The sequence below is a fragment of the Pogona vitticeps genome, chromosome 5 (assembly GCF_051106095.1).
Source record: "Pogona vitticeps strain Pit_001003342236 chromosome 5, PviZW2.1, whole genome shotgun sequence".
Lineage (NCBI taxonomy): Eukaryota > Metazoa > Chordata > Lepidosauria > Squamata > Agamidae > Pogona > Pogona vitticeps.
The window spans coordinates 158,701,183-158,726,572 of NC_135787.1; the positions used below are offsets into that span (position 1 = coordinate 158,701,183).

The window sequence follows — 25,390 nt, forward strand, 5'->3', positions numbered from 1 at the left end:
AGATTTACTGTGATACACATTTTGGCAACTAGAGTTTATAACAGCACACACAATACTGGCTAGATTATATCTTTCTTATTTTGAAATTAAACACAACCAGTCTGAAGCTTCTAAGCAACTTTTCACTTACATACAAGCTGAATCTACTGGCCATGCCCCAAATGGTTCAGAAAAACACCTCACATCAACTCATGGATTCAGTTTACGATTAAATCCCTGATTTTTTTTAAGTTTCGAGATTACTACACTATGCTAAAAGAGTCCATGTACCTTGGCTATACTGAGCAATATCACTGTAGATATTCTTTCCCAAGGGTAACCACATTAACTGATTCCCCACCTGTTGCATCTCTGTTCTTTTTTTTAACAAGCATTCCAGTTCCTTCATTTTAGCTTGGAAACTTTTAGCATGAGAGGCCAATATAAAAGATACTCAAGTTTTATGTTCCCTTTTAACTGCCAGATGCCTTAATAGAAAGTTAAATAGCCATGCATACTATTGCTCCATATGTGATCACAACAGTCAGAAAGGTTGTGTGGTGCCCAATGTTAGATAAAGACAAGTTTTCCAAAACATGCTCCAATTTAAAAAGCTTCCAATGTTCAATTAGAATTAGAGATGAGGGAAGGTAATATTCTGTGTCATGTATATGTAATTCAGAAGCTGGTCTTTATTAGCAACACATTTATTTTACTTCAAGTAGCTATTCTTATACATCATTCACTGCAGGAATATAACACTGAGCAACATTGAGCTGTATCTTTGCAAACAGTACCTTTATCATTAACCCATCAACTCGGACATCAACATGTTCTTCTGACTTTGAATTATCATTTAACTTGTACATGGCCATGAACTGACTGAGACTCTGTTTCAAGTCCAGCACAAACTGGTTTAACCAAAGCATACTCCTCTCATCCAGAGTGAACTGCAAAGCATTTAGCTGAACGTACAGGTTGGAGTTGGGAACTAAAGGAAATAAAAACAAATTATTTCATTGAAAGCATTTTTAACCTAGTACCATTCTCTCTAGTATCTTATCGAGGACATGAAAATTATTCTAAATCCAATACTGTAATCAAATGAACAGCTGATTTGGAAGCTCATGTTCTAACTGCATATGGAATATTATTACTGAAGAATTAAAATGACTTTTGCCTGAAAGGTAACGAAGCACTGACGGTGAACAAGCAAATGGTTGCTTGATAGCTACATAAATACAAGTGAGACCTGCAAGAAAATGTTGCAGAGATTAGTGTTCTTATTCAGTGTTCCACCCAGTCATGATTACTTTCAGGATATTTCATTCTATCCTACTCCCAACATTTCCCATGTTTTTGTGTTCTCTTCCTCATTACATATAGTTACCATTCAACTGCCACTGAAAATTACCAGTCCTCATTGGGTTGTTCTTCTGGATGAACTGATCTCCTGGGAGGGACTACTCTTAGGGTTTGCTTCGCAAAGCATTTTTTACACTTCTAGAAGGTTTCCCTAAATGCACTGATAACTCCATCATACTTCTCAGGAGCCCCATCTGGCTATGCAGCCATCATAACATACCAGCCAGATTCATTTGACAGAAGGGGGGTGGAATATGCCTGTACATATGCAAAGAGCATACGCTTATAAACTCAGTAACTGGGTGGGCAGGGGGAGCATTCTCAACAGAAGAGTTAATTCTCAGTTACATCGCTTCTTCTAATATCAAAGAAGTACAACTAACAGACTGAATCACAAGCTTCAGGTCTATTCCTTCCATTTCCAAAAGCATCTGGACAGAAAAAAAAAGAACTAACAATTTCAAATGGCCTGGCAGCACTAAGAGGAAAAGGCAGCACTGTACTTCCCTCCTCCCCCAAAGGGCTTAAACTACCATCAGCACAGCTGGAAACTACCTCCAAGTTGCACAACTCCAGCTACACCAAAACTACAATGTGCGCTTAACAGATAATTAACACATACACAAAGACACACAAATCAAAACGGAACAAAAATCCTTACTAGGAAAGTCCTTTCCATCTGGATAGTAGTATTCAGTGAATTCAATATGAATGGCTGGCATTTCTGATGGAAGGTATAGAGACTTTTTATTGCAAGAAATAAGAGTTTTAGGAGAACAACGATACTGCTCTGCTGTAGAGACCTGAAAAGATGAAATTCAGTAACAAAGACTAGTGAAACCTCCATGGTATTTCAGAATAAATGATTAATCTACTTTGCAATTTGTGTGCTGGGTTTCTTAGCTTTAAATTGCTGTCTTACTGTTTTGTTCCTTACTAAAACATGACTTAAGAAACAATTCATTTATGCTTTGAATAATTGGCTTGAATACCACAATGATGAAAAGAATGTTAAAAATGTAAATGTAAAATTCATGTTATAATATCACGTATTAAAATATAAACTAAGAAAGTATAATTCTTTTTGTACAGTGGTGCCTCGACTTACGAACGTCCCTACTTACGAAATGTTCAACTTACGAAAAGCTCTGCTTGAAAAATTTTGCTTCGACTTGTGAGTGAAGCTTCCCCTTACCAACACAAAAAAAAAGTCAAGGGAAAAAGGTGGGAAATTCAAATTCATAGAGGCACCGGCCAGTGAAGCCGGGAACCTGGCGGCAGGAGAAAGAGAGCCTTTTACGTCTGTTGTTACTCTATTCTTTTCATATGAGTTTCTTGCAGGCTCATTTTATCCCTCTTTTTAATTAAAGTTTTCTTTCCTCTTCTTAGATCCTCTCTTTTCCATGGTGGACTTTCCTTTGGTGCTTCCCATTTGGTTTTCTAGCTGAAATTCTGAACTTCCTTCTGAGTTTGGTCCTAATGATCCACTTGATTGCTCCTCTTCCTGTTTCTCATCTGTCTTTTTCTCTTCTTTCCTACCCAGTCATTTCCCCCTTTTTTTTCATAAAGTCTTCTGCCTTCATCATTGAATTAATAGAATATCTCTGCACCTGGAATTGGAAAGAGAGACCTTCGGGTATCAATCACTTATATTAACTGAGTTTGTTCTCAGGAAATCTGTCAGCTCCATGTATTGTCTCTCCTTTTCTGCCTTCTCTGCCATGGAATATATTTCAAAATCTTACTTTCTTTTCCTTTTATTGTGGATCCATTATCTTGCATATTTCTTACAACTTTTCCTCAAAATACTATTCTCGTGAATTTAACATTTTCTCTGGGAAGTTTATTATTCCTGGTGTATGCTGTATTAATTCTTCGTGCTATATCTATATTTTTCTGTACTTCCTCTGGTTGCATCTCCATAAGTGGGGCTAAAAAGCTAGTTACCAATTATATTGTGTCTTCACCTTTTTGTTCTGGAAGATTCTGGAATCTGAATATGAGGCTGGCTCTCTCCATTTGTAACTTTAGCAGGTTGATTTAATCTTGTTTTCTTTCATGTTGCATCACTACCAGCTCTGCATTCATAATCTCTTTTTAAAGGTTTATTTTATTTTGGCTATTTCTTTTTTAATTTTTTACAATTTGTTGTTTGATATCAATCATCTGCGACCTTAATCTTGAATTTGTTCAGACAGCTGAAACATTCCTCCTTGTTTCTGATGTAATCCTGTGGATAACATATTTTGAATGTTCTGTTGCCAATCCTTAAGTGTTTCTTGCCCCAATAATTTCAAATTTTGTGCCTGCACAGGTGAGCCTCTCAGGGCCTTTTCCTTTCCCCCCTTCGTTGTCATCTTCCAAATTTCTTAAAGATGCTATCTAGTTTCTTTCCAGCAGGTGTCGCTGCTGCCCCACCTTTCATTCAAACAACATTATTTACATTGTTCGTTCCTTTAGTCATGTCCGACTCTTCGTGACCCCACGGACTAGAGCACGCCAGGCCCTCCTATCTTCCACTGCTTCCCGTGGTTGTGTCAATTTCATGTTGGTTGCTTCGCAGACACTGTCCAACCATCTCATGCTCTGTTGTCCCTTCTCCTCTTGCCCTCACACTTTCCCAACATCAAGGTCTTTTCCAAGGAGTCTTCTCTTCTCATGAGATGGCCAAAGTACTGGAGCCACAGCTTCAGGATCTGTCCTTCCAGTGAGCATTCAGGTTTTATTTCCCTTATAATTGATAGGTTTGTTCTCCTTGCAGTCCAGGGGACCCCCAAGAGCCTTCTTCAGCACCACAATTCAAAGGCATCAATTCTTCGGCGGTCAGCTTTCTTTATGGTCCAGCTCTCAATTCCATACATCACTACAGGAAAAACCATAGCTTTGACTATTCGGACTTTTGTTGGCAAGGTGATGTCTCTGCTTTTTAAGATGCTGTCGAGGTTTGTCATCACTTTCCTCCCAAGAAGCAGGCGTCTTTTAATTTGGTGGCTGCTGTCTCCATCTGCAGTGATCATGGAGCCCACGAAAGTAAAATCTGTCACTGCCTCCATATCTTCCCCTTCTATTTCCCAGGAGGTGATGGGACCAGCAGCCATGATCTTAGTTTTTTTGATGTTGAGTTTCAGGCCGTTTTTTGTACTCTCCTCTTTCACCCTGATTAAAAAGTTCCTTAATTCCTCCTCACTTTCTGCCACCAGAGTGGTATCATCTGCATATCGGAGGTTGTTGATATTTCTTCCAGCAATCTTAATTCTGGTTTGGGATTCCTCCAGTCCAGCCTTCCGCATGATATATTCTGCATATAAGTTAAATAAGCCGGGGGACAATATACAGCCTTGTCGTACTCCTTTCCCAATTTTGAACCAATCAGTTGTTCCATATCCAGTTCTAACTGTTGCTTCTTGTCCCACGTATAAGTTTCTCAGGAGATAAATAAGGTGTTGAGGCACTCCCATTTCTTTAAGGACTTGTCATAGTTTGTTGTGGTCCACACAGTCAAAAGATAGCCCATCCAAAACACGTCAGCACCTCTTTCTCGCCAAAATGTTCTTGCAGCCACCAATCAACATGAGTGTTTTAAGACAGGGGTCTCCAAACTGTGGCCCACAGACCGTATCTGGCCTGTCTTGCCTTTTTATCTGGTCCGGTGAATGACGTAGGCTCAGTGCCACAGGCTGAGGTCCGTTCCCTTCAGCCTGTGTGTGCGGGCGTACACGTGTGTGCTCCTTCAGCCCTCGAAAATGTGTTTTCTGATTCTAATTTCCTCCATCAGCATTGTAATTAGACAATATGTGATTAAACTATTTCACAGAAGTGAGTCTTTGCCTTTGATTAAAACAGTTCATTCACCAAATAATTTTTCTCCTCTCCTCCCTCTTTCTCTTTCTTCTCCTTTTCCTGATCAAGGCTGAGGGATGGGGGGGAGGAGGCTCACTCTACCACAACTTGAAGGGTTACAGGATCTAATCCACTTTCATTAACTCGTTAAGACCAGCTTCCTTCTGTGTCATTGTTTTAGGTCCATAAAGGTTTCTTTATATAAAACACACATCATACTAAAGAGTCCAAGTCAGGATATTTTCCAAAATCATTCTGTACTCTTCCACTCTCTGCAAGGAGTGTTCCAAGCTCTTGCCCAACACAGCTTCCATCTCGGTCCATGCATTCAGAAATATTTCAGGGGGTGGGTGGGACAGCTTCCACCAATTTTTCTCCCCTTTCTGTAGCCTCTGCTGCTTCAGACACCGCTTTTCCTAGCGGACCATCCTTTGCCCCCTACATTGGGGGTCTCGAAACAGAGGCGTCCTGGTCAGTTTCAGGAGCTCTTCCAAAACGCAACCAGTCTTGCTGCGACAAAACCTTGCCTCCCAGAAAGTATAATTCTAAAAGCTACATTTATGTCAACTGTAAGGAAACCAAGAGGTATAGAATAAATCTAGACTGTTTCATAACTATGTCTTCAAACAAAACTATGAACAACTTGAATTCTAAGTGCAAAGTTAAAAGTGGCTAGAAGAGTAGTAAAGTTTTCTGTGGAACCCAACTTTCTTTCCCACCTTCATTTCCCCAAGATTGAAATAATTCAAGAGATGCTAAAACACAAATCATTGAGACAAAATAATCTTAAACCTTGATTTTGAGGGAGGGGGAAGCACATATTCCATCCGAAATGGATTAATTTGGTATCTCTAATCACAGTCATATTACGTCAAGACACTTCATAGAAATACATATTACATCTTTATTGCAACAAGAAACAGAAGAACTGATTTCAGTGACTAGTATAGAAATATACCTGATAAATGTTAACATCTGCAAGTCTAACCACCACAGGGCTGGACATTAATTTATCCTTTGGTTGCTCCAATGACATAGATGAAGGCTTAGCAATTTCTTTAGGTACTTGTTCCTTGCCTGGAAGAAGTAAAGGATATAAAATCATGAACAGGATATAGTTTATGCTTAACTATATTCAGAGAGAGATTCCAGTTCTCTCCTGACCTTGTACTACAAAACACATTGTAAAAGCTATGTATTAGGTGTGTCTGCTGCCTCTGAATGCAACTGTGATTTTAAAACTTTGCTCTATGTTGTAAACACCCTAGAAAACCTTTTCTTATATAATTTACAAATAACCATGGATACTAACCATTCCAAGATGGTTGAGGGCCAGCTGGGCTATACTCAGCTGACGCTATGCTGAATCCCTCTATCCGGCTGCTGGAAATTTCCAAGGACTACCCTCATCTTAGGGACATGATGCTGCTGCAGGTTAAACCGCAGAAGACTCTGCGCTGCAAGGTCAGAAGACCAGCAGTCGTAAGATCGAATCCACATGACGGAGTGAGCTCCCGTTGCTTGTCGCAGTTCCTGCCAACCTAGCAGTTCGAAAGCATGTAAAAACGCGAGTAGATAAATAGGCCCCACCTCGGTGGGAAGGTAATGGCGTTCCGTGTCTAGTTGCGCTGGCCACGTGACCATAGAAACTGTCTTCAGACAAATGCTGGCTCTATGGCTTGGAAATGGGGATGAGCACTGCACCCTAGAGTCAGACACAACTGGTCTAAATGTCAAGGGGGACCTTTACCTTTACCTACCATCATCTTGGCTTAAGTAGGTTTGAATCTGGTATAGAGCCCTCCTTCATCCCACCCCTTCTCTACCCGCTTCTTTGGCTCTCCTGCTAGCTGATCTTAGCCAGTACAGCAGCTGAACACGGAGGTCCTTCCACCAGCAGATCTCTGAAATCACCCAGCTTAACAGGTTCTGCCTATGCCAGGATAAGAAGATGCTACTCAAACCCCTTATACCTTTGACAGTGAAATCTCTGATTTATGATTTCACTGTCAAATACAAATTAAATTTAACAATGTTAGCAACAGGAAATTCATTAGTTTTCTAAAATGCAAATGATATTTGCTTTAGTATAGGTGTTCACACTTGTCAGACTTTTGCAGGCATCTCCAACCTCATTGTGTCTTTTCTTTTAGTATTCTAAGCACCAGTCTGAAAAAACTAGATTTTGCACTCCCAGGGAAATGAGAAATTCTTAGGGGGAAATAATATAAAAGCTAAGAAATCATGACCAAATACTTCCAATGCAATTGCACGATTGCTTCCAATCAACTCAGTGGAGTCTATATCCATGAAATGCACTGTAAGGTTTGAGTGGAATATTATTCAATGTTTCCCAATAAGTAATATAATACTGACTAGAATGAGATACCTGTCTGTACGTGCTGAGGAGACCCCTGAGGTGAGGATTCAGTGGGAGACTCTCCTCCGTGATCCTTCACAGCCTGCTTAAGCAATTCTACATTGTTTCTGAATTCCTGTAGTAATTCTTCTGCCCATCCGCTTCTGGCTTTGGTAGCATCGCTAAAATGCATCCAATGGCTGCAGCTGTCATCTAAAAATATTACACATATTAACAACTCCAGAGTTTTCAGTATGTTTTAAAGTTCTTTACCACATAAACCTATTTACAGCCATTTTGAAAGAATATATTCTTGTTCATTTCTAAATTCCTACTTCTGTTATATCTATGTCTAATGCACTAACAGCTTAATGACTACAAAAATAGTTCCACTGGATCAGTTTAAAATCCCATCTAATCCACAGTGGTTTCTCTGGTGACCTGTCAGATCCAGCTGGAAAGTCAAGAAACAGGAAGAGTACAGCCCACTTCTGTTGCTGCTTAATGATGCAGATCTCTTTTTTTTTAACATAGAATTTCAGACATAAGAAACTGAGCCATCAAAGTAGCTATTGGTGCCATTTGCCTATTTTACAAGGTTAATACTACTTACTAGATAACAGGATTGTTGTAGAGGTTATAATACACATGAAATGTTAAAAACATTATAAAAAGAATTCCAAAATATTTAAGTAAATATTTCAAGAGGGAACAGTTTTCACACAAGGTAGTAAATCTGCAGTACTGTCATTTCATTTGCTATAATATCATACCACATGCCAGGAGATGTATCACTCAGTATGAGAGGGTTTGATAATTATAATCATAAATTAATTACAAAAAACTAGTGTTGTTAAAACAATTTATATAAATATGATCAATAAATACTACAAATGAGCATTTAAACTTACCTGCTTTGTGAAAAGGGTAGTAGTCTACGGTTAGTTGACTAAAAGATAGCTGCATAGCACCTCCTGAAACACGTCTGTTTGCATCTGCAAAATAACACAATATTTAGCAATGCATATACGACGAGCAAATTCCTGTTGTGCAAAATTAAGCTGGAGAAAATCAGATCTGATGCTGGAAATATTTAAATTAAATGAAATAAATAAATGCAAATAAATAAATACATCTGCCTCAGAACCTGAAAGCAGAGATAGAAAACTTTAAAATAATTTAAATGATTTCCAGTGTTAGATCTGGTGTATGTCAGCATAACTTTACATAGCAGAAATTTACCCATTGATATTTATTGTTTTCCTTAACAAGGAACATCCTCTCATCGATGCCTTCTAAAGCAACATCTTCCTATTTTTTGTTAGCTCTCGAATGGCTATCCTATGAAGATCTATGGGGAAATGCGTCTTTCCAGCTGTGGGGTTACTCCTTTGTGTCAACTGATATGAGAACATTTATAGGCTGAAATCCTGTTGCTTAGCATAGTAAGTTGTTACGACAGTAGTCCATTGAATCAGTGGAACTTATAAAGAAGTCGACTCACCAAATCCTGACTGATTCAATGGACCTGCTCTAGCTGTGGCTTACTACACTAAGCAACAGGATTTCCGCCATTTCCCCCTTTTTGTACATTCTTTCACTAACTGCATTTCTAGCTTGCCTATTTTTTGTCCCTTACTTATTGTCACTTGCATCAAAGCCCTATCCATTACACAGGAATGTGACTAGAGATGGGCATGAACCACTGGTTCAGCAGTTCGGCTGATGGCTTTGCAGGTGTTCTACAATTTGGCACCCCACCCCCTCCAGTGGGCACCTACTCAGAGGCAGCACCCAGAGGAGGCAGGGAAGGGAAGCCGGGACACTGCCTCTGACTGGACACCTGCTGGGGGGGCAGGGTACTGAACTGCGGAACAACTATACAGCCATCAGCTCAACCAGCATGAACTGCGAAATACCAGTTCATGACCATCTCTAAATAGGACACATAACCTTGATACTATGAGTATTATACTATAAACAGGCAGAAAATACAAAATGAGGGGAAAGGGCTGATAATTCCTAGCCACAAGAGTCTGAATACCAGTCACTAACAGTGCTGCCTCCACTTACGGAATTAATCCGTACTGGAAGGATGGCCGTAACTCCAAATTTTCGTAAATCGAAGCACCATTTCCCATAGGAATGCATTGAAAACCGATTAATCTGTTCCAGCCGAAGAAAAAATACCCCCCCCAAAATTGACCACCTCCGCCGGTGAAGCCTGGGCTTCCCAGCCACTGTGACAGCTGCCTCCCAAGGTTCCCCGGGAGAACTTCCAGAGAACTTCTGCCCCGCCCCATCAATTCATCCCAAGGATGTGGAGGTAGGAGTCTATTTATTAGTGATACCTACTGAATTGTTGATCGGATTCCAGGAGGGGGGGGGTGTCAAACGCCCTTCGTCACCCCTCACCAGAGAGCCATGCCTCACTTTGTTCCCTTCTACTGGTCTCCCGGTCTTTCAATGCAGCCGGCATTGGCGCCCAGTTGCTGGCTGCTGGCTGGCTGGCGCGCACGGCGCCCACTGGCCCGCCTCCTCTCATCCTGTTAGGTTTCCCTCGCCAGAAGGCAAGCGGTGCCTTCCACCCCAGTGGTCAGGCAAGCAGCTGGCGGGGATGCTGCTTTTGATGCCACCTGCCCCCTAGCCGGGGAAAGACGGCGTTGTAGGCGCTTGGCGTGACTTGGCAGCTTGCTTTCAGCTGCCTGCCATGGGACAGCGAGGCAGCGGGGGGGCACTGGAACCGAGAGGAAGAGTGGGCTTTGCAAAGAGGGCCAGACGCTAGCCGAGGGCTGTCCCAGAGGAAGACGGGCGCAACAGGCAGCGCGGGCTTTCTCCAAGTTCTCCTCCCCTGGAGCTGGCACTGAGGGCACAGACGTCCTTCGGGCGTCGCTTCTCAAAACAAAACGGGTGCTCACCACCATCCAGAAAGGGCCAGGAGGGAGGCTGAGGTGCTTCCTTCCCCTCCCCTCCCTCTTACCTGGGAGGTCCGGAAGGGGTTTTTTCTCTGGAGGAAGGAACTATGGGGAAAGTTGCAACTTGCCTCCTGACTTTGGCTGGCCTGTTCCTGGCGACCAGAGCAGAGCCCTTCACAGGTAAGGAGCCACCCCACCACTGTACATTTTGGCCCTTTCATTTATGTCTTTGTTTATGCCATGTGGCGGCGGTCCCTGGGAGGCCTCCCATGGCGGCTGTCACAGTGGCAGGGAAGCCTGGGCTTCCCCAACGGCACCGGTCAGCGTGGCTTCCCCGGTGGCAGCAGTCACAGCAGCAGGGAAGTCCGGGCTTCTCCGGTGGCGGCGGTCAAAGTGGCTTTCCCAGCAGCGGCTGTCATGGCAGCAGGGAAGCCTGAGCTTCCCCAGCAGTGGCGGTCAGAGCGGCGGGGAAACCCAGGGTTTTCCTGCCTTTTTCCTTTCGTAAGTGGAAGCTCCAGCCACAAGTCTAACCAACATTTTGCAGCTGGAGCTTTCCGTAACTCGAAATTTTCATAACTAGGGATGTCTGTAAGTCAAGGCACCACTGTATAGTCATGTGAAAAACAAATGTCTATGCTTTACACATCAGGACACAATAAAAATCATCTGGTCCTTAGCAGGTCCTAAAATTAGGTAAATAACCTCAGAGGACCAACACATGACATTTTACACCATGTCATTATTTATTTTACAAAAATAAAGTCAAAATGGAGAAATCATGTGTGACCTTATGATTAAATAGCTTATAGAACAACCTTTAGCAGCAATAACTTGAATTAATACTTTTCTGTATGACTTTATCAGTCTCTCACATCATTTTGGAGTAATTCTTCTTTACAACGTTGCTTCAGTTCACTGAAGTTTGTGGGCACAGCTCCCTTAAAGTCCTGCCACAGCATTTCAATTGGGCCATTTAACACTTTGATTCTTTTCCTTTTCAGCCATTTTGTTATAGATTTGCTGGTGTGCTTTGGATCACCGTCCTGCTGCATGACCCAATTTCGGCCAAACTTTAGTTCTCGGACAGATGGCATCACATTTTACTTTATAATCCTTCTGTATACAGAAGAGTTCATAGTCAAATCAATGACTGCAAGATGCCCAGATCCTGTGACAGCAAAACCAGCCCAAATCATCATCCCTCCACCACCATGCTTGATAGCTGGTATGAGGCGTTTATGCTGATATGCTGTGTCTGGTTTTCACCAAATGTGCCACTGTGCATTATACCCAAACATCTACACTTTGGTCTAATCTGTCCAAAGGACATTATTCCAGAAATCTTGTGGTTTGTCCAGAAACAACTTTGCAAACCTAACCAGTGCTGTCATTTTTTTTAGAGAAAAGAGCTTTTTCCTGGCAATCCTTCCAAACCATACTTATTCAGTATTTTTCTAATTGTACTGTCATGAATTTTAATATTTAATATACTAACTGAGGCATGTGGAGCCTCAGATGTAACTCTTGGGTTTTTGCAATTTATCTGAGCATTGCATTGTCTGACCTTGGGGTGAATTTGCTTGGATGTCTGCTCCTGGGAAGACTGGCAACTATTTTTAATGTTTTCCACTTGTAAATAATCTTTCTCACTGGGTTTTAAATTGTTTGGAAATAGCTTTATAATCCTTCCCAGATTGATGGGCATCAACAATGGCTTCTCTGCAATCATTGCTGATGTGTTTCCTTTTTCACGTTGAGTCAACACACACCTGAATGTTCCTGACCAGCAAATTGCTAAAACTTTGGCTTTTATAGAGATGGTCACAGTTGCTGATGATCAGTTACTCAAGGGCATTTGGTTAGCAGCACTTGACTGCTACTTAGTCTTTTAATTCCTATGGAAGCAGAAATGGTGTGCTTCGTTTTTCACACACGGCTTCTCCATTTTAGCTTTATTTAAAAAGTAAATAATATGTCATGTGTTGTTGTTCCTGTGAGGTTGTACTTAACTAATTTTCAGACCTGCTAAGGACCAAATAATTTTTATTATGTCCTGATACATAAAACTATAGAATTCAAAGAGGGTGTACTTTCTTTTTCACATGACTGTATCTGACAGATAAAACAAAGCCTGCAATGCTAACTAAAATGATGGCACCAACTAAAATGCTTACCTTTCTCCTTAGCATGAATATCATCACATATATGCAGATCCAAGTGGGAAACTGCTAGATGATAAGAAGTTTCCTTAACATCAAATTCATTGAATAGTTTCACAATTGCATCATTTTGATCAGCAGCTGCTGATGATTGCTGTGTTTTTACTTGCTGTGTACTGGGTGCAGGAGTAGAACTCTGGAATTCAAACATATAATTTTACAGAAATGTCTTAAGACTTTCACATTAAGGAAACTTTCAAATATTGCATTTAGAATATGCCCTTAATGGGCTGCAAGACACATTAGTTGTCACCAACAAGTCACAATACATTGAAACTTTTGAAAACAGTACAGTACACTGGCAATGGTGCGGCTAAAAAAAACTGTAAATAAATAAATAAATAAAATTACTGCTGCCAAGGCACCGTGATGAATATGGGACTTCAAATGCAAAATATTATTAGAGGGATTTAAAGTTCAATTTTCTAAAAGAGAAGTATTTAAAACGCTTCTTAAATCCCAGAATTTCAAGAAGTCTTATTCCTGAATAAATAGATATAGAGTGACAGCCTGAATGTCTTATGCTAATATACATTGCAGGTCTGGGACCTGTACAGTCTTAATATTTTTTTTCTTTAATAAACACTAATAAACACTATTGAAAGAACAGAACTTACATAGGTTTTATAGGTGTATATTAAAGTTTTAAAATAAATAAATAAAATAATAACTCCTGAGATGCTGACTGATTCAACGGACCTATGACTATTGCAACTTACAATGGGATTTCAGCCATTACATCTGTAGTAACAATTCCACATTAGCCTCACATGACATATTGACGGCCCAATTCTTCTGAATTATAACAGGGAAGCTGTACAATGCTCTAAATAACAAAGCATGTAAGATCTGAAATTGTATTTAGTCTTTACAGATGTACCTTCTACAGCAAGCAAACAAAGGGTTGCGACATATAAAGCTCACACCACTGGAAGCTTCATGCAAGTCCAATTTTATCAAATGTTTAAGTATCTCTCATAATCTTCTTGGCTGAATTTGCAGTCTCATAAGACAAACTTACTTGAGTGGGTTCAGAAGCTAGACTTTTTCTCTGTTCAGCTGACTTTTCTATTGCTTCGCTAAGAGATTTGGCATACTGCACCATAGCTTTCAATTGGGAATCAGTCAAAACCCACAGCAAATCATCTAATATTAGAATCAGCTTGGATGCCACCACATTGCAATCCTTTAGCTGTTTGTGGGAAGAAAAGTGACAAAAATATTAGGATACATATGGAGGATACATAGTTTGTATAAAGTTATGGAATAAGGGTAAAGGGAAAACACAAAGTATAAAAATCCTACTAGCAAAACAGAACCTTTGTTCAATCATTTCTGCATCATTATAACCCTTGCTGACAGACATTTCATTCACACAGGCAAGCATGAGATTGCATCATTAAACTTCAGAGCACTCCTTCTTTGGACACTCATCTTAACAACCATGTAAGCATTTTATGTGTGCAAAAAAAAAAACAGATGAATACTATTTGATTTAGAAGCAGATAAGCTTCTGTGCATTGAATGTATGTTGTGCCATTCCATTTGCAATCTCAAGGCAACTAGCAAATGAACCATGCATAAAGTATTTATACTGAATCAGTAAGAACTGGTAAGAATGAAAATAAACCTTAGGGCATGTTGTAATACATTTTAAAAATGGAAAGCTAGCCATCGCATTCTATAGATATAGAATTTACAGCAATTAATTTCCTCAACCACTAATGTCTCATACTTGTAGAACATGATCAACAAACTTTGGCAAGCCTCAGCGGTGACCAGGCTTTGATTTCCAATGGTGTGCTTGTCAAGAGGACAGGCAAGTTCTTCACTGTGACGTTATGATCAACATTAGAGACCAATCAGAATCAGGATCCCTAGCATTTCTGCAGACTCAGGAGAAGGACAGATATCTTCATTAGTAAGTTCTGATTAACAGTTCTGTCAATGTAAACCTGACGGCAACAAAATTAAACAACTATCTGTAAGAAACTATGGCCAAAATCCTGCTTCTTAGCATAGTAAGTCACAACTAGAGTAGGCCCACTGAATCAGTGGGATGATATGGCGAATCAATTTTACCACAAGTTCCACTGGTTCAAAGGGCCTGTTGCTAGTTGCAGCTTGCTATGCTAAGCAATAAAATGCATATACTTTTTCTGTGGAACTTTTCCCACTTATTATCATTCAGGAATACATGAATTCATCACATATCTATATTCAACATTACCCTTCTTTTTAGTGTGACCCTAATTTTGGACTGGTTAGTAATCAGGCGAACTGGAGCACTCATTATTTCATGCTGAGAGCTTTGAATTGCATCCGCTTCTATTCTGATCATCTGCCAGTTTATTTCTTTAAATGTCAATACCTGAAATAAAACAAACACACACAGATTTAAACATCTGTTGGAGAAATGTATGAAGTTTTAAAGAGCATTGATTCCTAGATCCCAGATGGACTTGGCAACAGTTGGAAAAAAATACTGTATTTACATTTTTTCGTAAACAGAAATAATTATCTGATAAATTTAAGCAAAAGGAATAGGCTTCAAGTAGCCAGTACTTCAGCTTTTTTTATTTTATGCTGTGTGACTGATTTAAAGTTAGAACAAATATTCTTTATACTCAAGCCATGAAGCACATTAAACACGCAAGTAGCTTGTTGAAATCAATGGAACTTAGAATGAATCTTCTCTGAACAAAACCTGAAGAGTTTGGTTCCTTCCTAATACAGTAGCAATGGCAGAGAAACCTATTGTTAGATTTCTGAATATGATGCAACGCAAAATATACACTTTGAGGGAGAAAGATACCTATAAAAGATTCCCAAGTGATTATTTTAATGTATAATCAAGTCACATTTGTTTAACATACCAGCTACCTTCACATCTACTATTTTTATTCAGAGATCAAGTTATGCATGTGTGGATCTATGATCTCCTACAGCTGGAGTATAACATATGATATGAACACAATGAAGTATACAAGCAGATTCTATATTCTTGACTCCTATGGAATTCATCCCCCCTTTACAAGTGGTGTTGTTCTCAGTACAGTCAAGGTCCATAAAAAGCCTCCATCCATACAGTTCCATTAGCAACAAGTTTTGCATATTATAAAATAGGTGTAACTCCCACAAACCAGAATAAATGAACTGGCTTGTTAATTATCGGCTTAAACCTTCATGAAATCCAAATAGCACTGAAGAAATCTCTAAGTTAACAGTGCCACTCGAGACTGTTTCAGATGTGCAAAACAGTCTTAATATCATAAGCTTCCATTAGGATTAATTTAAGATTGAGATTTAAATAAAATTAATAGCCAGATGATTGGTTAGCCAAGACTGCTAAACAGGAAGATTCTACAAAAGGATATAATACATGAAAATAAACAACAGTTAAGGAAAAAATTTAAAAAGAATTAAAAAGCTTATCATAAAATTAAAATGAGACTTACTTCACCACGCTGAGAATCTTGTAACCGAGTAAATCTTAGATCACCATGTTCCCAATTTGCATTTACACTATATATTCTCAACTGGGAAAGTTCAAATGAAGCATTGAAGGCTTTTGCTCCAATTCGGATTACAATGGAGTTCACAGAAACAGATATTCCTTCTACAACTTTTTCTGCAAAACCATACCCGCTGAAGAAATAAAATGCAGACATTTGAATCAAAACTTTAGTATATATACATATGGAAATTTTAACAGGTATTTCAAAGACAGCACAAGCAATTAAAAGAAAAATAGTACTGGACTTGATAAAAGACCAGTAAAAGAATACAGGTCCTCATAGAATTAACATACTGTAAACTGGTTCTTCTGAAATGCAGACATATAGAAGAGTCCTACACATCCCATGGACTAATTATTTTATAAAAGGATACTTCATCAGATAGGAAAACAGAATGAAATAGTTGATTATTTAAAAATACACACTCTTGTATCTTGAACACATAATTCATCATGACAAATACAATATACTACAATGTTTCATTGAAGGCAAGATTGAGGATGAAGTGGAAGAGGTAGAAGGCATATTTCTTGGTTGAGCAATGTGATGCACTGGACCCCCCTAAAGGGCTGCTGGGCATTCAGCCAGAGAGTTCGACAGGCACTTATCTACCACCTTTGCGCTGGGATAAGTCCCAAGACCTCAGCAGTGAGTAGCCTAAGCCCTTTGAACAAGTCTGACCTGAAAAAAACACTTTACATTTACTCAGTACTTTGCAAGTACAGGCACATGGGCTTTGTGATTCCTTAGAATTCACAAGAGCTGAGTTAGGTAGGACTCTTAAATGATAGCTAGTTTGTGGCCCTCTCCCTTCCTGGATTTAGCCAGGCCCTGTTGTTCAAGAGACCAGTCCTTTGTAAGGATTTTTATAATTTATTTTTATTAGAAACATGAGTTTCATTAGAAATCAGTTTATATTGCATAAGCATTGGGATCAAAAAACTTATTCAAAGATCATTGCAATTAAATAAGATAGCTATTTCCCATTTAAAATAATACACACTAAAAAGCTGAAACTATGGAGGGCTATAGTGGGCTAGCCCCACCTCCTTCTTTTTCCTTTATTTATATCCTCTCTCCTTCAAGCTACATGCTCATAGCATCATCATGGAAAAAGATCCAGAACAGAACTCAATGAACCACATTCGGTTACATTCACATAATCTATTGTCCATTTTCTACCCTCCTAACTCCTCCCTTCTTCATGGCCTTTCTGGCTGTTAACCAATTAACTTTTAGAGGTTATACCACTTCTCTCCTCCTCTTATTCCCATGAGAGTCCAGGTGTTGTTTATCTCTTCTCTAAGAAGCTTGGAATATTGAGTCTTCCAGGGGCCTCTCCATTTGGCCTTCACGATATCTGGATCCTGGCTTTAACAGTCTTCAGGAAAACACTCTCATGGCGCTTAGAAAAACACATTCCCAAGTCTCTCAAATCATCTTCACACAGAACCTGTCTGACTCCATCATACATTTCTCTGACTACATATCCCATCATCATGACAAGTAACATACTGACTGGACCCTAATAAAGAACAACTAATCCACACAATGAGAGATAGGTAGAGATGGTAGCCACCCATAGAGAAAGAAGCTGAGTCTTGTTAAGGTAAGAGCCAGCCACCCCCATCTCAGCTTCAATAATTCAACTTTAATGATAAGCACAGGGAGAATCCACTGAATTATTAAATAGTAACTGACCTTTGCCCTGATGCAGTTGCTATTGGAGATGGTCCATTAGGGGCACGAGGTTCTTCACATGTACTCATTTCCATTATTACTTTGTCCAGTGACTTGAACATGCAAGAGAATTTTGGAACAAATGAAATGTGCTGAACTACATGCTAAATAAATGCCATCTCACAGAATTAAAGCTTTAGTAAGATCTCAAGAATAAATGCTAAAAAGTTTCAGAAATAATTTGGTTTACATGTTCTACTTCAAACTCTCAGAATCAAATCACATGTATTATTTCAGTTTTATGTTAAATATTAATATGCACCAGCCTTTTCAGTGAAAAGGTAAGAGTATAAATAACAATATTAAATTTTATTACCTGATTTTATCCAACTGTAAAATCCTACTGAGGTTTCAGGATCATAGGATTGACATTACTTGACAACATATAACAAGAACTTTACGAATATCGACATCTAGAAATCAGTCTAGATGTCACATGAATTTCTCCAGCACTCAGAATTTAGTGATTAGCTTGTTCCCTCACAAATTTTAAAAAAAGGGAATTAAAAATTCTTTTTCTTAAAAATGAGTAGAATATTATATTCATTTTACTCAGCTGTATTAATATTAGGTCAAGACATTTTCACCATCTATCATTTATTTATAGATGACATGGCTAGCTAAGTTTCACATCATAGGTTTTTTTAGATTAGGCATCCTTCAGTCTCAAGAGACTATGGTAATAAGCTCTGAATAGAGGATTTGGAACAGCATCTAGTGTGGCTGAGAAGGCCAATTCAAGAGTGACAATCCCTTCCACATTGAAGACAAATACAGTCTGTCCCCTGTCCAGCTCCCTGATTTTGCTGGTTTCAGGACTCCCTCTTTGCCTAGGGCTGCTAGACAAGTGTCTCTTCAAAATGGGAGAGGCCATGATGCACCCCCTGCCTCCAGGCTGAACGCTCAGATGTCAAGGTTTCCCATCTGTTGAGGTCCATTCCTAAGGCCTTCAGATCCCACTTGCAGATATCCTTGTATCGCAGCTATGGTCTTCCTCTAGGGCTCTTCCCCTGTACTAATTCACCATGCAGGAGATCTTTCACATCATAAAGTTCTCTTCTAAACAGTACTTAGCAAATATGATTGGCTTGCCAAGGAAAGTATAAAAGCTAGTAAAACTGTGAACAGAGATATTTATACTAGAAAGTAACAACAAACATCAGTTTCGGTAACCCTCATCCTGGCATTTTCCAAACACAATTGTAAAAAAAAATAAAAAATGACACTACGAGATTTATTTTCTACACTTTCAGTACTATATACAATGTAACCTTAGCTGTTATAAATAAATGCAAGCTCCCATCCACTCCTCAATAAAAAGCTATCAAACTGCATTCCATGAATGCCAGTAATGCGTCGTCATCATTTAGTCGTGTCCAACTTCGTGACCCCATGGACCAGAGCATGCCAGGCCCTCCCATCTTCCACTGCCTCCCAGAGTTGTGTCAAATTCAGTAATGCAGTCAAGGTCAAAAAAGAAAGCCAGCAGTAGTATGCAAACAAAAATGGATGAATTGCCTTGTAATAATTATTAGAAGTCCTGATACAATTTCATCACTTGGGACAATCTATTTTTCACAGTAATACTTGATATGTAAATTTAGCTTTTGAAAACTCATACACAAAAAAGGTCTCTTTTAGGGTCTCAAGCACCCCCTCTGCCGTTACTTGTGTGGAGTTTATGTCAAATGACAATCATTCTTATCTGCCATTACATAATAGCTTTCATGTCAAACTCTTCTTTAATTTGGAAGACATAGTACTAGAAGCCTGCTAGAGACTATAGCTTAGATATTTTAAATTCTAATGCTTGAAAAGAATTAGCACAAGAACAAGTGCATTTCAAAAGGTCAGACTAGCATTTAATAAGACAGTCTCATTAAAGGTCGGTGACTCACAGGATAACTGATGTGTGACTACCCAGGGATCTGAAACATAAATATCATCTTAGGAGTATCCGAAGGGGAGAGAATGGGGAGAAGAATGAGAATCAAAAAAATAAAAAATAATAAAAAAAAAGATGGTAACCATTTATAAATTCCTCAGTGCTTCCCAATATACCAATATGTATAAGGAAAAGTACTGTTTAACCAACTCGATATCTGTTACCCAGATGAAGTTTGATCTCCTCACACTAAAGTCTTATTGTTTTCATTTAGTTTTGTTAGTTTTCATCTGTTCACTTCCTACAAGCATAAACAGTGTTCCCTATCTCTTAGGAAAAAAATCAACTACATTTTTTTCTACTTTGTTACCAACTTAATCCCACCAATGCCTGTGAAGGTTCACTAAACGGGTCCTCCCTCTCCCCTAATAAACCAGGAGACATCTTTAAATCAAAACAAGTTTCTGTATTTATTAACTTTGGTAACGGTAATGGAACATCATGAAAACTTGTGGTGAACTTTTGTGGGAGCAACGACTCAGACAGGGGTAACAACACGTCAGTTTCAAACGGGTTAGTAGACTTGTGCTCCCGTGGACCTGCCAAAATCCTTTCAGATTCTTGGAGTTCATCTTCATCCATCTCAGGTATCAGAAGGGGGAGGGTTTCCTCATCTCCGGACCACCCCCATATCAGCGATCCCTCCCCTGGGTTGGAATCCCAAGGTCCGGGAATCAGCCCAGTCTCTTCAGTTCCTCCAAATGCCATGCTCTTTTGGCTTCTTTTCCTCTCTCTGCCGCCTCCTTTTCCTCTCTCAGCCTCAGTCTCCACTCTCGGGTTTCGGATTCACCCCACTATGAAGGCTGCTGAGGGAGTCCCTTCCTTCTCCGGTTCTCAGGCTCATGCTTAGGAACCTGGACTAGCTCCCAATGTCTGGTCCATGGATCTTGCATCCATATCATCTCCCAGCCACCCGGGATGTCGTCATGGTTCACTCTTATATCCCCCGCTCCCGCCTCCACTACAGCCCGCCCCCAATCCTCCTTTCCCACCATTTCAGGATCGGTCTGTGTGGCTACGGTTAACCTCCTCATTCCCCTCACTAAGTCCTGGGTGTCGACTCCTCAATGTGTCAGTCTAGGAGGAGTGGGTGGTGGAGTTGCCTTTGTCCCTTTTGATGCCTTGGGGAGAGACGGCACTCCTACTAGAGCTTCCTGACCCAGACTTCGGGCTCCACAATGCCAAGCAAAATATTTTTGAGCTGCCATGAAATATTTTTTTTTAAAAAATGCTTCAAATATTTAAGAAGCCAAGGAAGAGGAGAGGGAGTGTTGAATATTTTGTTATTATATATGAAGCAATAAAACCATATATACAAGTGGTATGGAAGGATGTGCCTCACACAGGTAGTATCGCTACTCTTTGAATCCCTAGTGATGGTTTTGTCCCCAATCCACTTTATAATATAACTACTACAACAAAATGCCCTTCTCTCATATATATCAACTTCAATTAATTCTGTTTGAACTGCAAGAAGAATTACAAGCTGCATGCTTTCACAGCCAAATTCCAAACTTACCAAACAGATTGGATGTGTTTTCAGTTTTGTCCATGGTATCTGCAAAATAAAGCAGATGTAAAATCCTTGAAGACAACATGCCTGGAAAGTATCCGAGACATACAAGGCATCATATTTTTTATCTATCAGTAAACAGTAGGATGAAGCCTACTTTTCTGCTATTATAATGCCCTAAAGTCATTTTACCATATTTTGTTAGGTACTACAGTGGTGCCTCGACTTACGACCGTCCTGACTTGCAACCAATTTGAGTTAACAACCAGCTCTGGTCGCAAAATTTTGCTTTGACTTGTGACTGGAGCTTTGAGATACAACCAGAAAAAAGGCAGGAAAATTTAAAATGCTAACCATTGGTCAGTGAAGAGACTGCTTCTCTGTAGCTCCTTCGCCCCAGCGGTTAGAGAGTGTGCGTTTAGAGAGAGGCTTCAGACTGCCTGGTACTGCTTTTTGCTTTTTTAAATTTTTTTAAACTGCCTGTTCTGGATGAGTACTGTACAGGGTTTTGAAGTGTGGGTTTGGGCTGGGAGGGTTATGTTTCTGTGCTTTGATGGGTCCTGCAGTGTGTTTTTCAGTCTGTGCTGGATTGGGTTTGTTTGATTCGGGGGTTATGTTTCTGTGCTTTGATGGGTCTTGCAGTGTATTTTTTAGTCCCTGCTGGAATGGGTTTGTTTGAGTCGGGGGTTATGTTTCTGTGCTTTGATGGGTCTTGCAGTGTGTACAGTGGTGCCTTGACTTACAAACTTAATCCGCTCCACAAGATGGTTGTGACTCAAACTGGTTGTAAGTCAAAGCACCATTTCCCACAGGAATGCACTGAAACCCCATTAATCTGTTCCAGCCACACAAAAATCACCAAATATTTTTAAAAACACACACACACTGCAAGCCCCATCAGAATGCGCTGGGGCCGGGAAAAAACCACACCAAAAAACAAAACAACACTGCAAGCCCCACTGGAACACACTGGGGCCAGGGAAAAAAAACCACCAAAAAACAAAACAACACTGCAAGCCCCATCAGAACTGGGATTTTTTTGGGGGGGCGGGGGGCGGGGAAATCACAAAAAAAAATCACAGCACAGAAATATAACCCCCCCTCCAGCCCAAACCCATGTTGCAAAACCCTGTATGTACTCACTCAGAAGCAGAAGGCAGCACCAGGCAGTCCAAAGCCACTCTGAAAACAAATACACTCTAACTGTTGGAGCAAAAGTGCTACAAAGAAGCAGCCTCTTCACGGACCAACGGTTTGCCCTCTAATTTGAATTCCCCACCCTTTTCCCCACCTTTTTTCTGATCGTAACTCAAAGCTCCTGATGCAAATCAAAGCAAAATTTTGCAGCCGGAGCTGGTCGTAACTCGAATTGGTCATACGTCAGGCCAGTCATAAGTCAAAGCACCACTATAACTGTGCCATTTTTTGTCCCTGCTGGAATGGTTTTTTCCCAGCCAGAATGGATTAATCGTGTTTCAATGTATTCCTATGGGAAATGGTGCCTTGATTTGCAACCAACTTGAGTTACGACCATTATTATGGAACAAATTAAGTTCGCAACTCAAGGCACCACTGTAATACAGTAGCCAAAATCAAGGATCTTTTTAAAAATGGCATAGACATAAACATGGTACAAAAAGGGGCATTTCATGCACAGAGACTGACAGTGTGCATGATGAATATAAGCAAAGTCCTTCACCCTGTTTCCATAACTGCATGCATGCAGCATAACTTCCTACTTAAAGATCTGTAGACGCAATTAAATGGTGCTGGATTCAGAGTTGTTCAGAACAGGTACAACTTTCACAGACTATCATCACTGTTTAAACCAACAGTGCTGATTACCTCACTTACTTTTGGTACTGGACATGCTCCTACTTTTTTTTCCAGTGATATCCGCTCCAGACCACAAACTAGCAAAAACTATAGCATAGCTTGAACTGGCTGAACAGTTCACTGAGTTTGCTGTAGAGCCATAGGCTGGGAGCCAGATCATCCCAGAGTAGCCAGTCTGTGTAGTCATGAGCAAGCTGCACAGTCTCAGAGCATCCCCAGAAGGGAATGGAAAACTACTTCTGAATGCTCTCTACCTAGAAAATCATGAAAAGGGTCACCATAAATCAAGTCACCAAGAACTGACTTGACAGCAATAGCACAGCTTAAGTTTCAGACTTTGCACACCCTCTTATAAATGGGTGGTGGCAATGCTGTGTCCTATTCAATAAACTGCCAGTTATCACAGATCTAGAAAAACAAAAGTGCAATGAAGACAGCTTCTCTGCAAGAAAGAGAAGGGGGATACTGTACATCAGGGGTCACCAACCCCCAGGCTGCAGACTGGTCCCGCTGGGACAGATGAGCGGCAAGCAGGTGAGTTGTGAGCAAATCTCCGCCTCCTGTCAGTGTGCTCCTATTAGGTTCTATTGCCGCTGCTGATCTGACAGGAGGCGGAGATTCATCCCCACTCCCCTCCTGCTGCTGCTAGGTCAGCTGTGGCATTAGACTCGAATAGGAGCCTCCACTCCTATTAGGTTCTAAGCCGCTGGTGATCTAACAGGAGGTGGAGCTTCAATTGCAGCTCACCTCCTGCTCACGACAAATAAATCCCCCGCCCGGTCCTTGGGAGAATGGTCTTCAACTAAACCGGTCCCTAGTGTAAAAAAGGTTGGGATCCACTGCCGTACATGATCAAATTAGTGACAGCCAAAAGAAAGCAAGAACTTCCCTCTGAAAAATTTCCGCATTTGCCTCCGAATTTGAAGTTTCAAAATAAGTAATTAGAGAAAAATGTCTAATTTACTGACAACTCATTTTTGCCACAATATGCACACCATTACTCATTCATAAAATGAAGAAACATCTATGGTAGCTTTAGTTTTCTTTGTCACAGTCTATTGAGAAAAATAACAGTAATTTGTTTTTTAAAAATAAAAGGCAAAATTCCTGTTCCAACATAAAAGTCTACTCACCCTGATAGATGCTTTATTGCAAAATACTTTGTTGATGGCAAGCCAGGTGGGAAGATCTAGCATGTTCTGAAGTACTTCTTCATCCAGCTCTAAATTGGTTAGCTGTCCTTCTCCTTTTAGGGTGCTCAAGTTGATTTTATCTGGTGACAGGTTTTTGGTGAACCTAAAATAAATTGTTACGCATATATTACCGCAAAGCAGTTACTTGGTCTATAACTTTTTATGAAAATACACTCAAATAGATCCATGAAGATGGGTATCTTGTGAAAAGTAACTCTAGATCTGAAGACTAAGCATTAAAATATTCACATGAAAATTAGAAGATGCTGTCGCAAATGCACACTTGCAAGTCTATTGGATTCACGCCATATTTTACAACCAGTACACAATTATCTGTTGTACACTTTTAAAACTACATTTTATATATTTTAACCATATAATATGTTTTATGAACTGGCTGTACACTTTTTAATTGCATTTTGTATATTTTAGCCACATACTATGTTTTATGAACTGGTTGTACATTTTCAAACTGCATTTTGTATATTTTAGCCACATACTATGTTTTATGAATTGGTTGTATATTTTCAAACTGCATTTTGTATATTTTAGCCATAAATATGTTTTATGAGCTGGTCACCCAACCGTAATAAATAAAATTCAACTCACGCTTGCAAGTCTACTGTTTGCTTAACTCAGAGATGGGAAGTGTGGTCATCCAGACATTGTTGGACTACAACTCCCAGCATTTCCCACCACTGATTATGAGGATTACAGTTGACAAAAACTCCAATCCTACAATGATCAGAAGGCAGTACTTTTTCCATCCCTATTTTAGATCAAACAAAGACCATGTTATGATATGGATTACCAACCAACTAACCACTGCAATGGATACTTTTGGAGTTTGTGTTTAGAACAGATGGAGAATGAAAGAAACTTTGAATACAGAATGTCAAGGTAAACAAGAAGAGTTGAAGGCAATACAGTATTGGGGTAGCAACAAGAATTTGGCTGATGGACACCTG

General features: G+C 39.9%; 1 protein-coding gene across 5 annotated transcripts in view; it reads right to left on the reverse strand.

Annotated features, from left to right (window-relative positions):
* Nucleotides 1-25,390, reverse strand: part of BLTP3B (bridge-like lipid transfer protein family member 3B) — a 55,658-nt gene that overhangs the window by 23,314 nt on the left and 6,954 nt on the right. For all 5 annotated transcript variants that reach the window (XR_013536663.1, XM_078376069.1, XM_078376068.1 and 2 more), the window contains exons 2-13: nucleotides 24,363-24,525; nucleotides 21,400-21,438; nucleotides 17,897-17,988; nucleotides 16,136-16,325; nucleotides 14,908-15,048; nucleotides 13,699-13,869; nucleotides 12,633-12,813; nucleotides 8,455-8,538; nucleotides 7,574-7,756; nucleotides 6,143-6,261; nucleotides 2,006-2,147; nucleotides 777-970 (exon numbers count right to left, since the gene is read on the reverse strand). Coding sequence is in view for 4 of the 5 variants with exons in the window: in XM_078376069.1 (XP_078232195.1) it covers nucleotides 777-970; nucleotides 2,006-2,147; nucleotides 6,143-6,261; nucleotides 7,574-7,756; nucleotides 8,455-8,538; nucleotides 12,633-12,813; nucleotides 13,699-13,869; nucleotides 14,908-15,048; nucleotides 16,136-16,325; nucleotides 17,897-17,988; nucleotides 21,400-21,438; nucleotides 24,363-24,525 (1,699 nt within the window). In the remaining variant the exon portion in view is untranslated. The remainder of the gene's footprint in view (nucleotides 1-776; nucleotides 971-2,005; nucleotides 2,148-6,142; nucleotides 6,262-7,573; nucleotides 7,757-8,454; nucleotides 8,539-12,632; nucleotides 12,814-13,698; nucleotides 13,870-14,907; nucleotides 15,049-16,135; nucleotides 16,326-17,896; nucleotides 17,989-21,399; nucleotides 21,439-24,362; nucleotides 24,526-25,390) is intronic.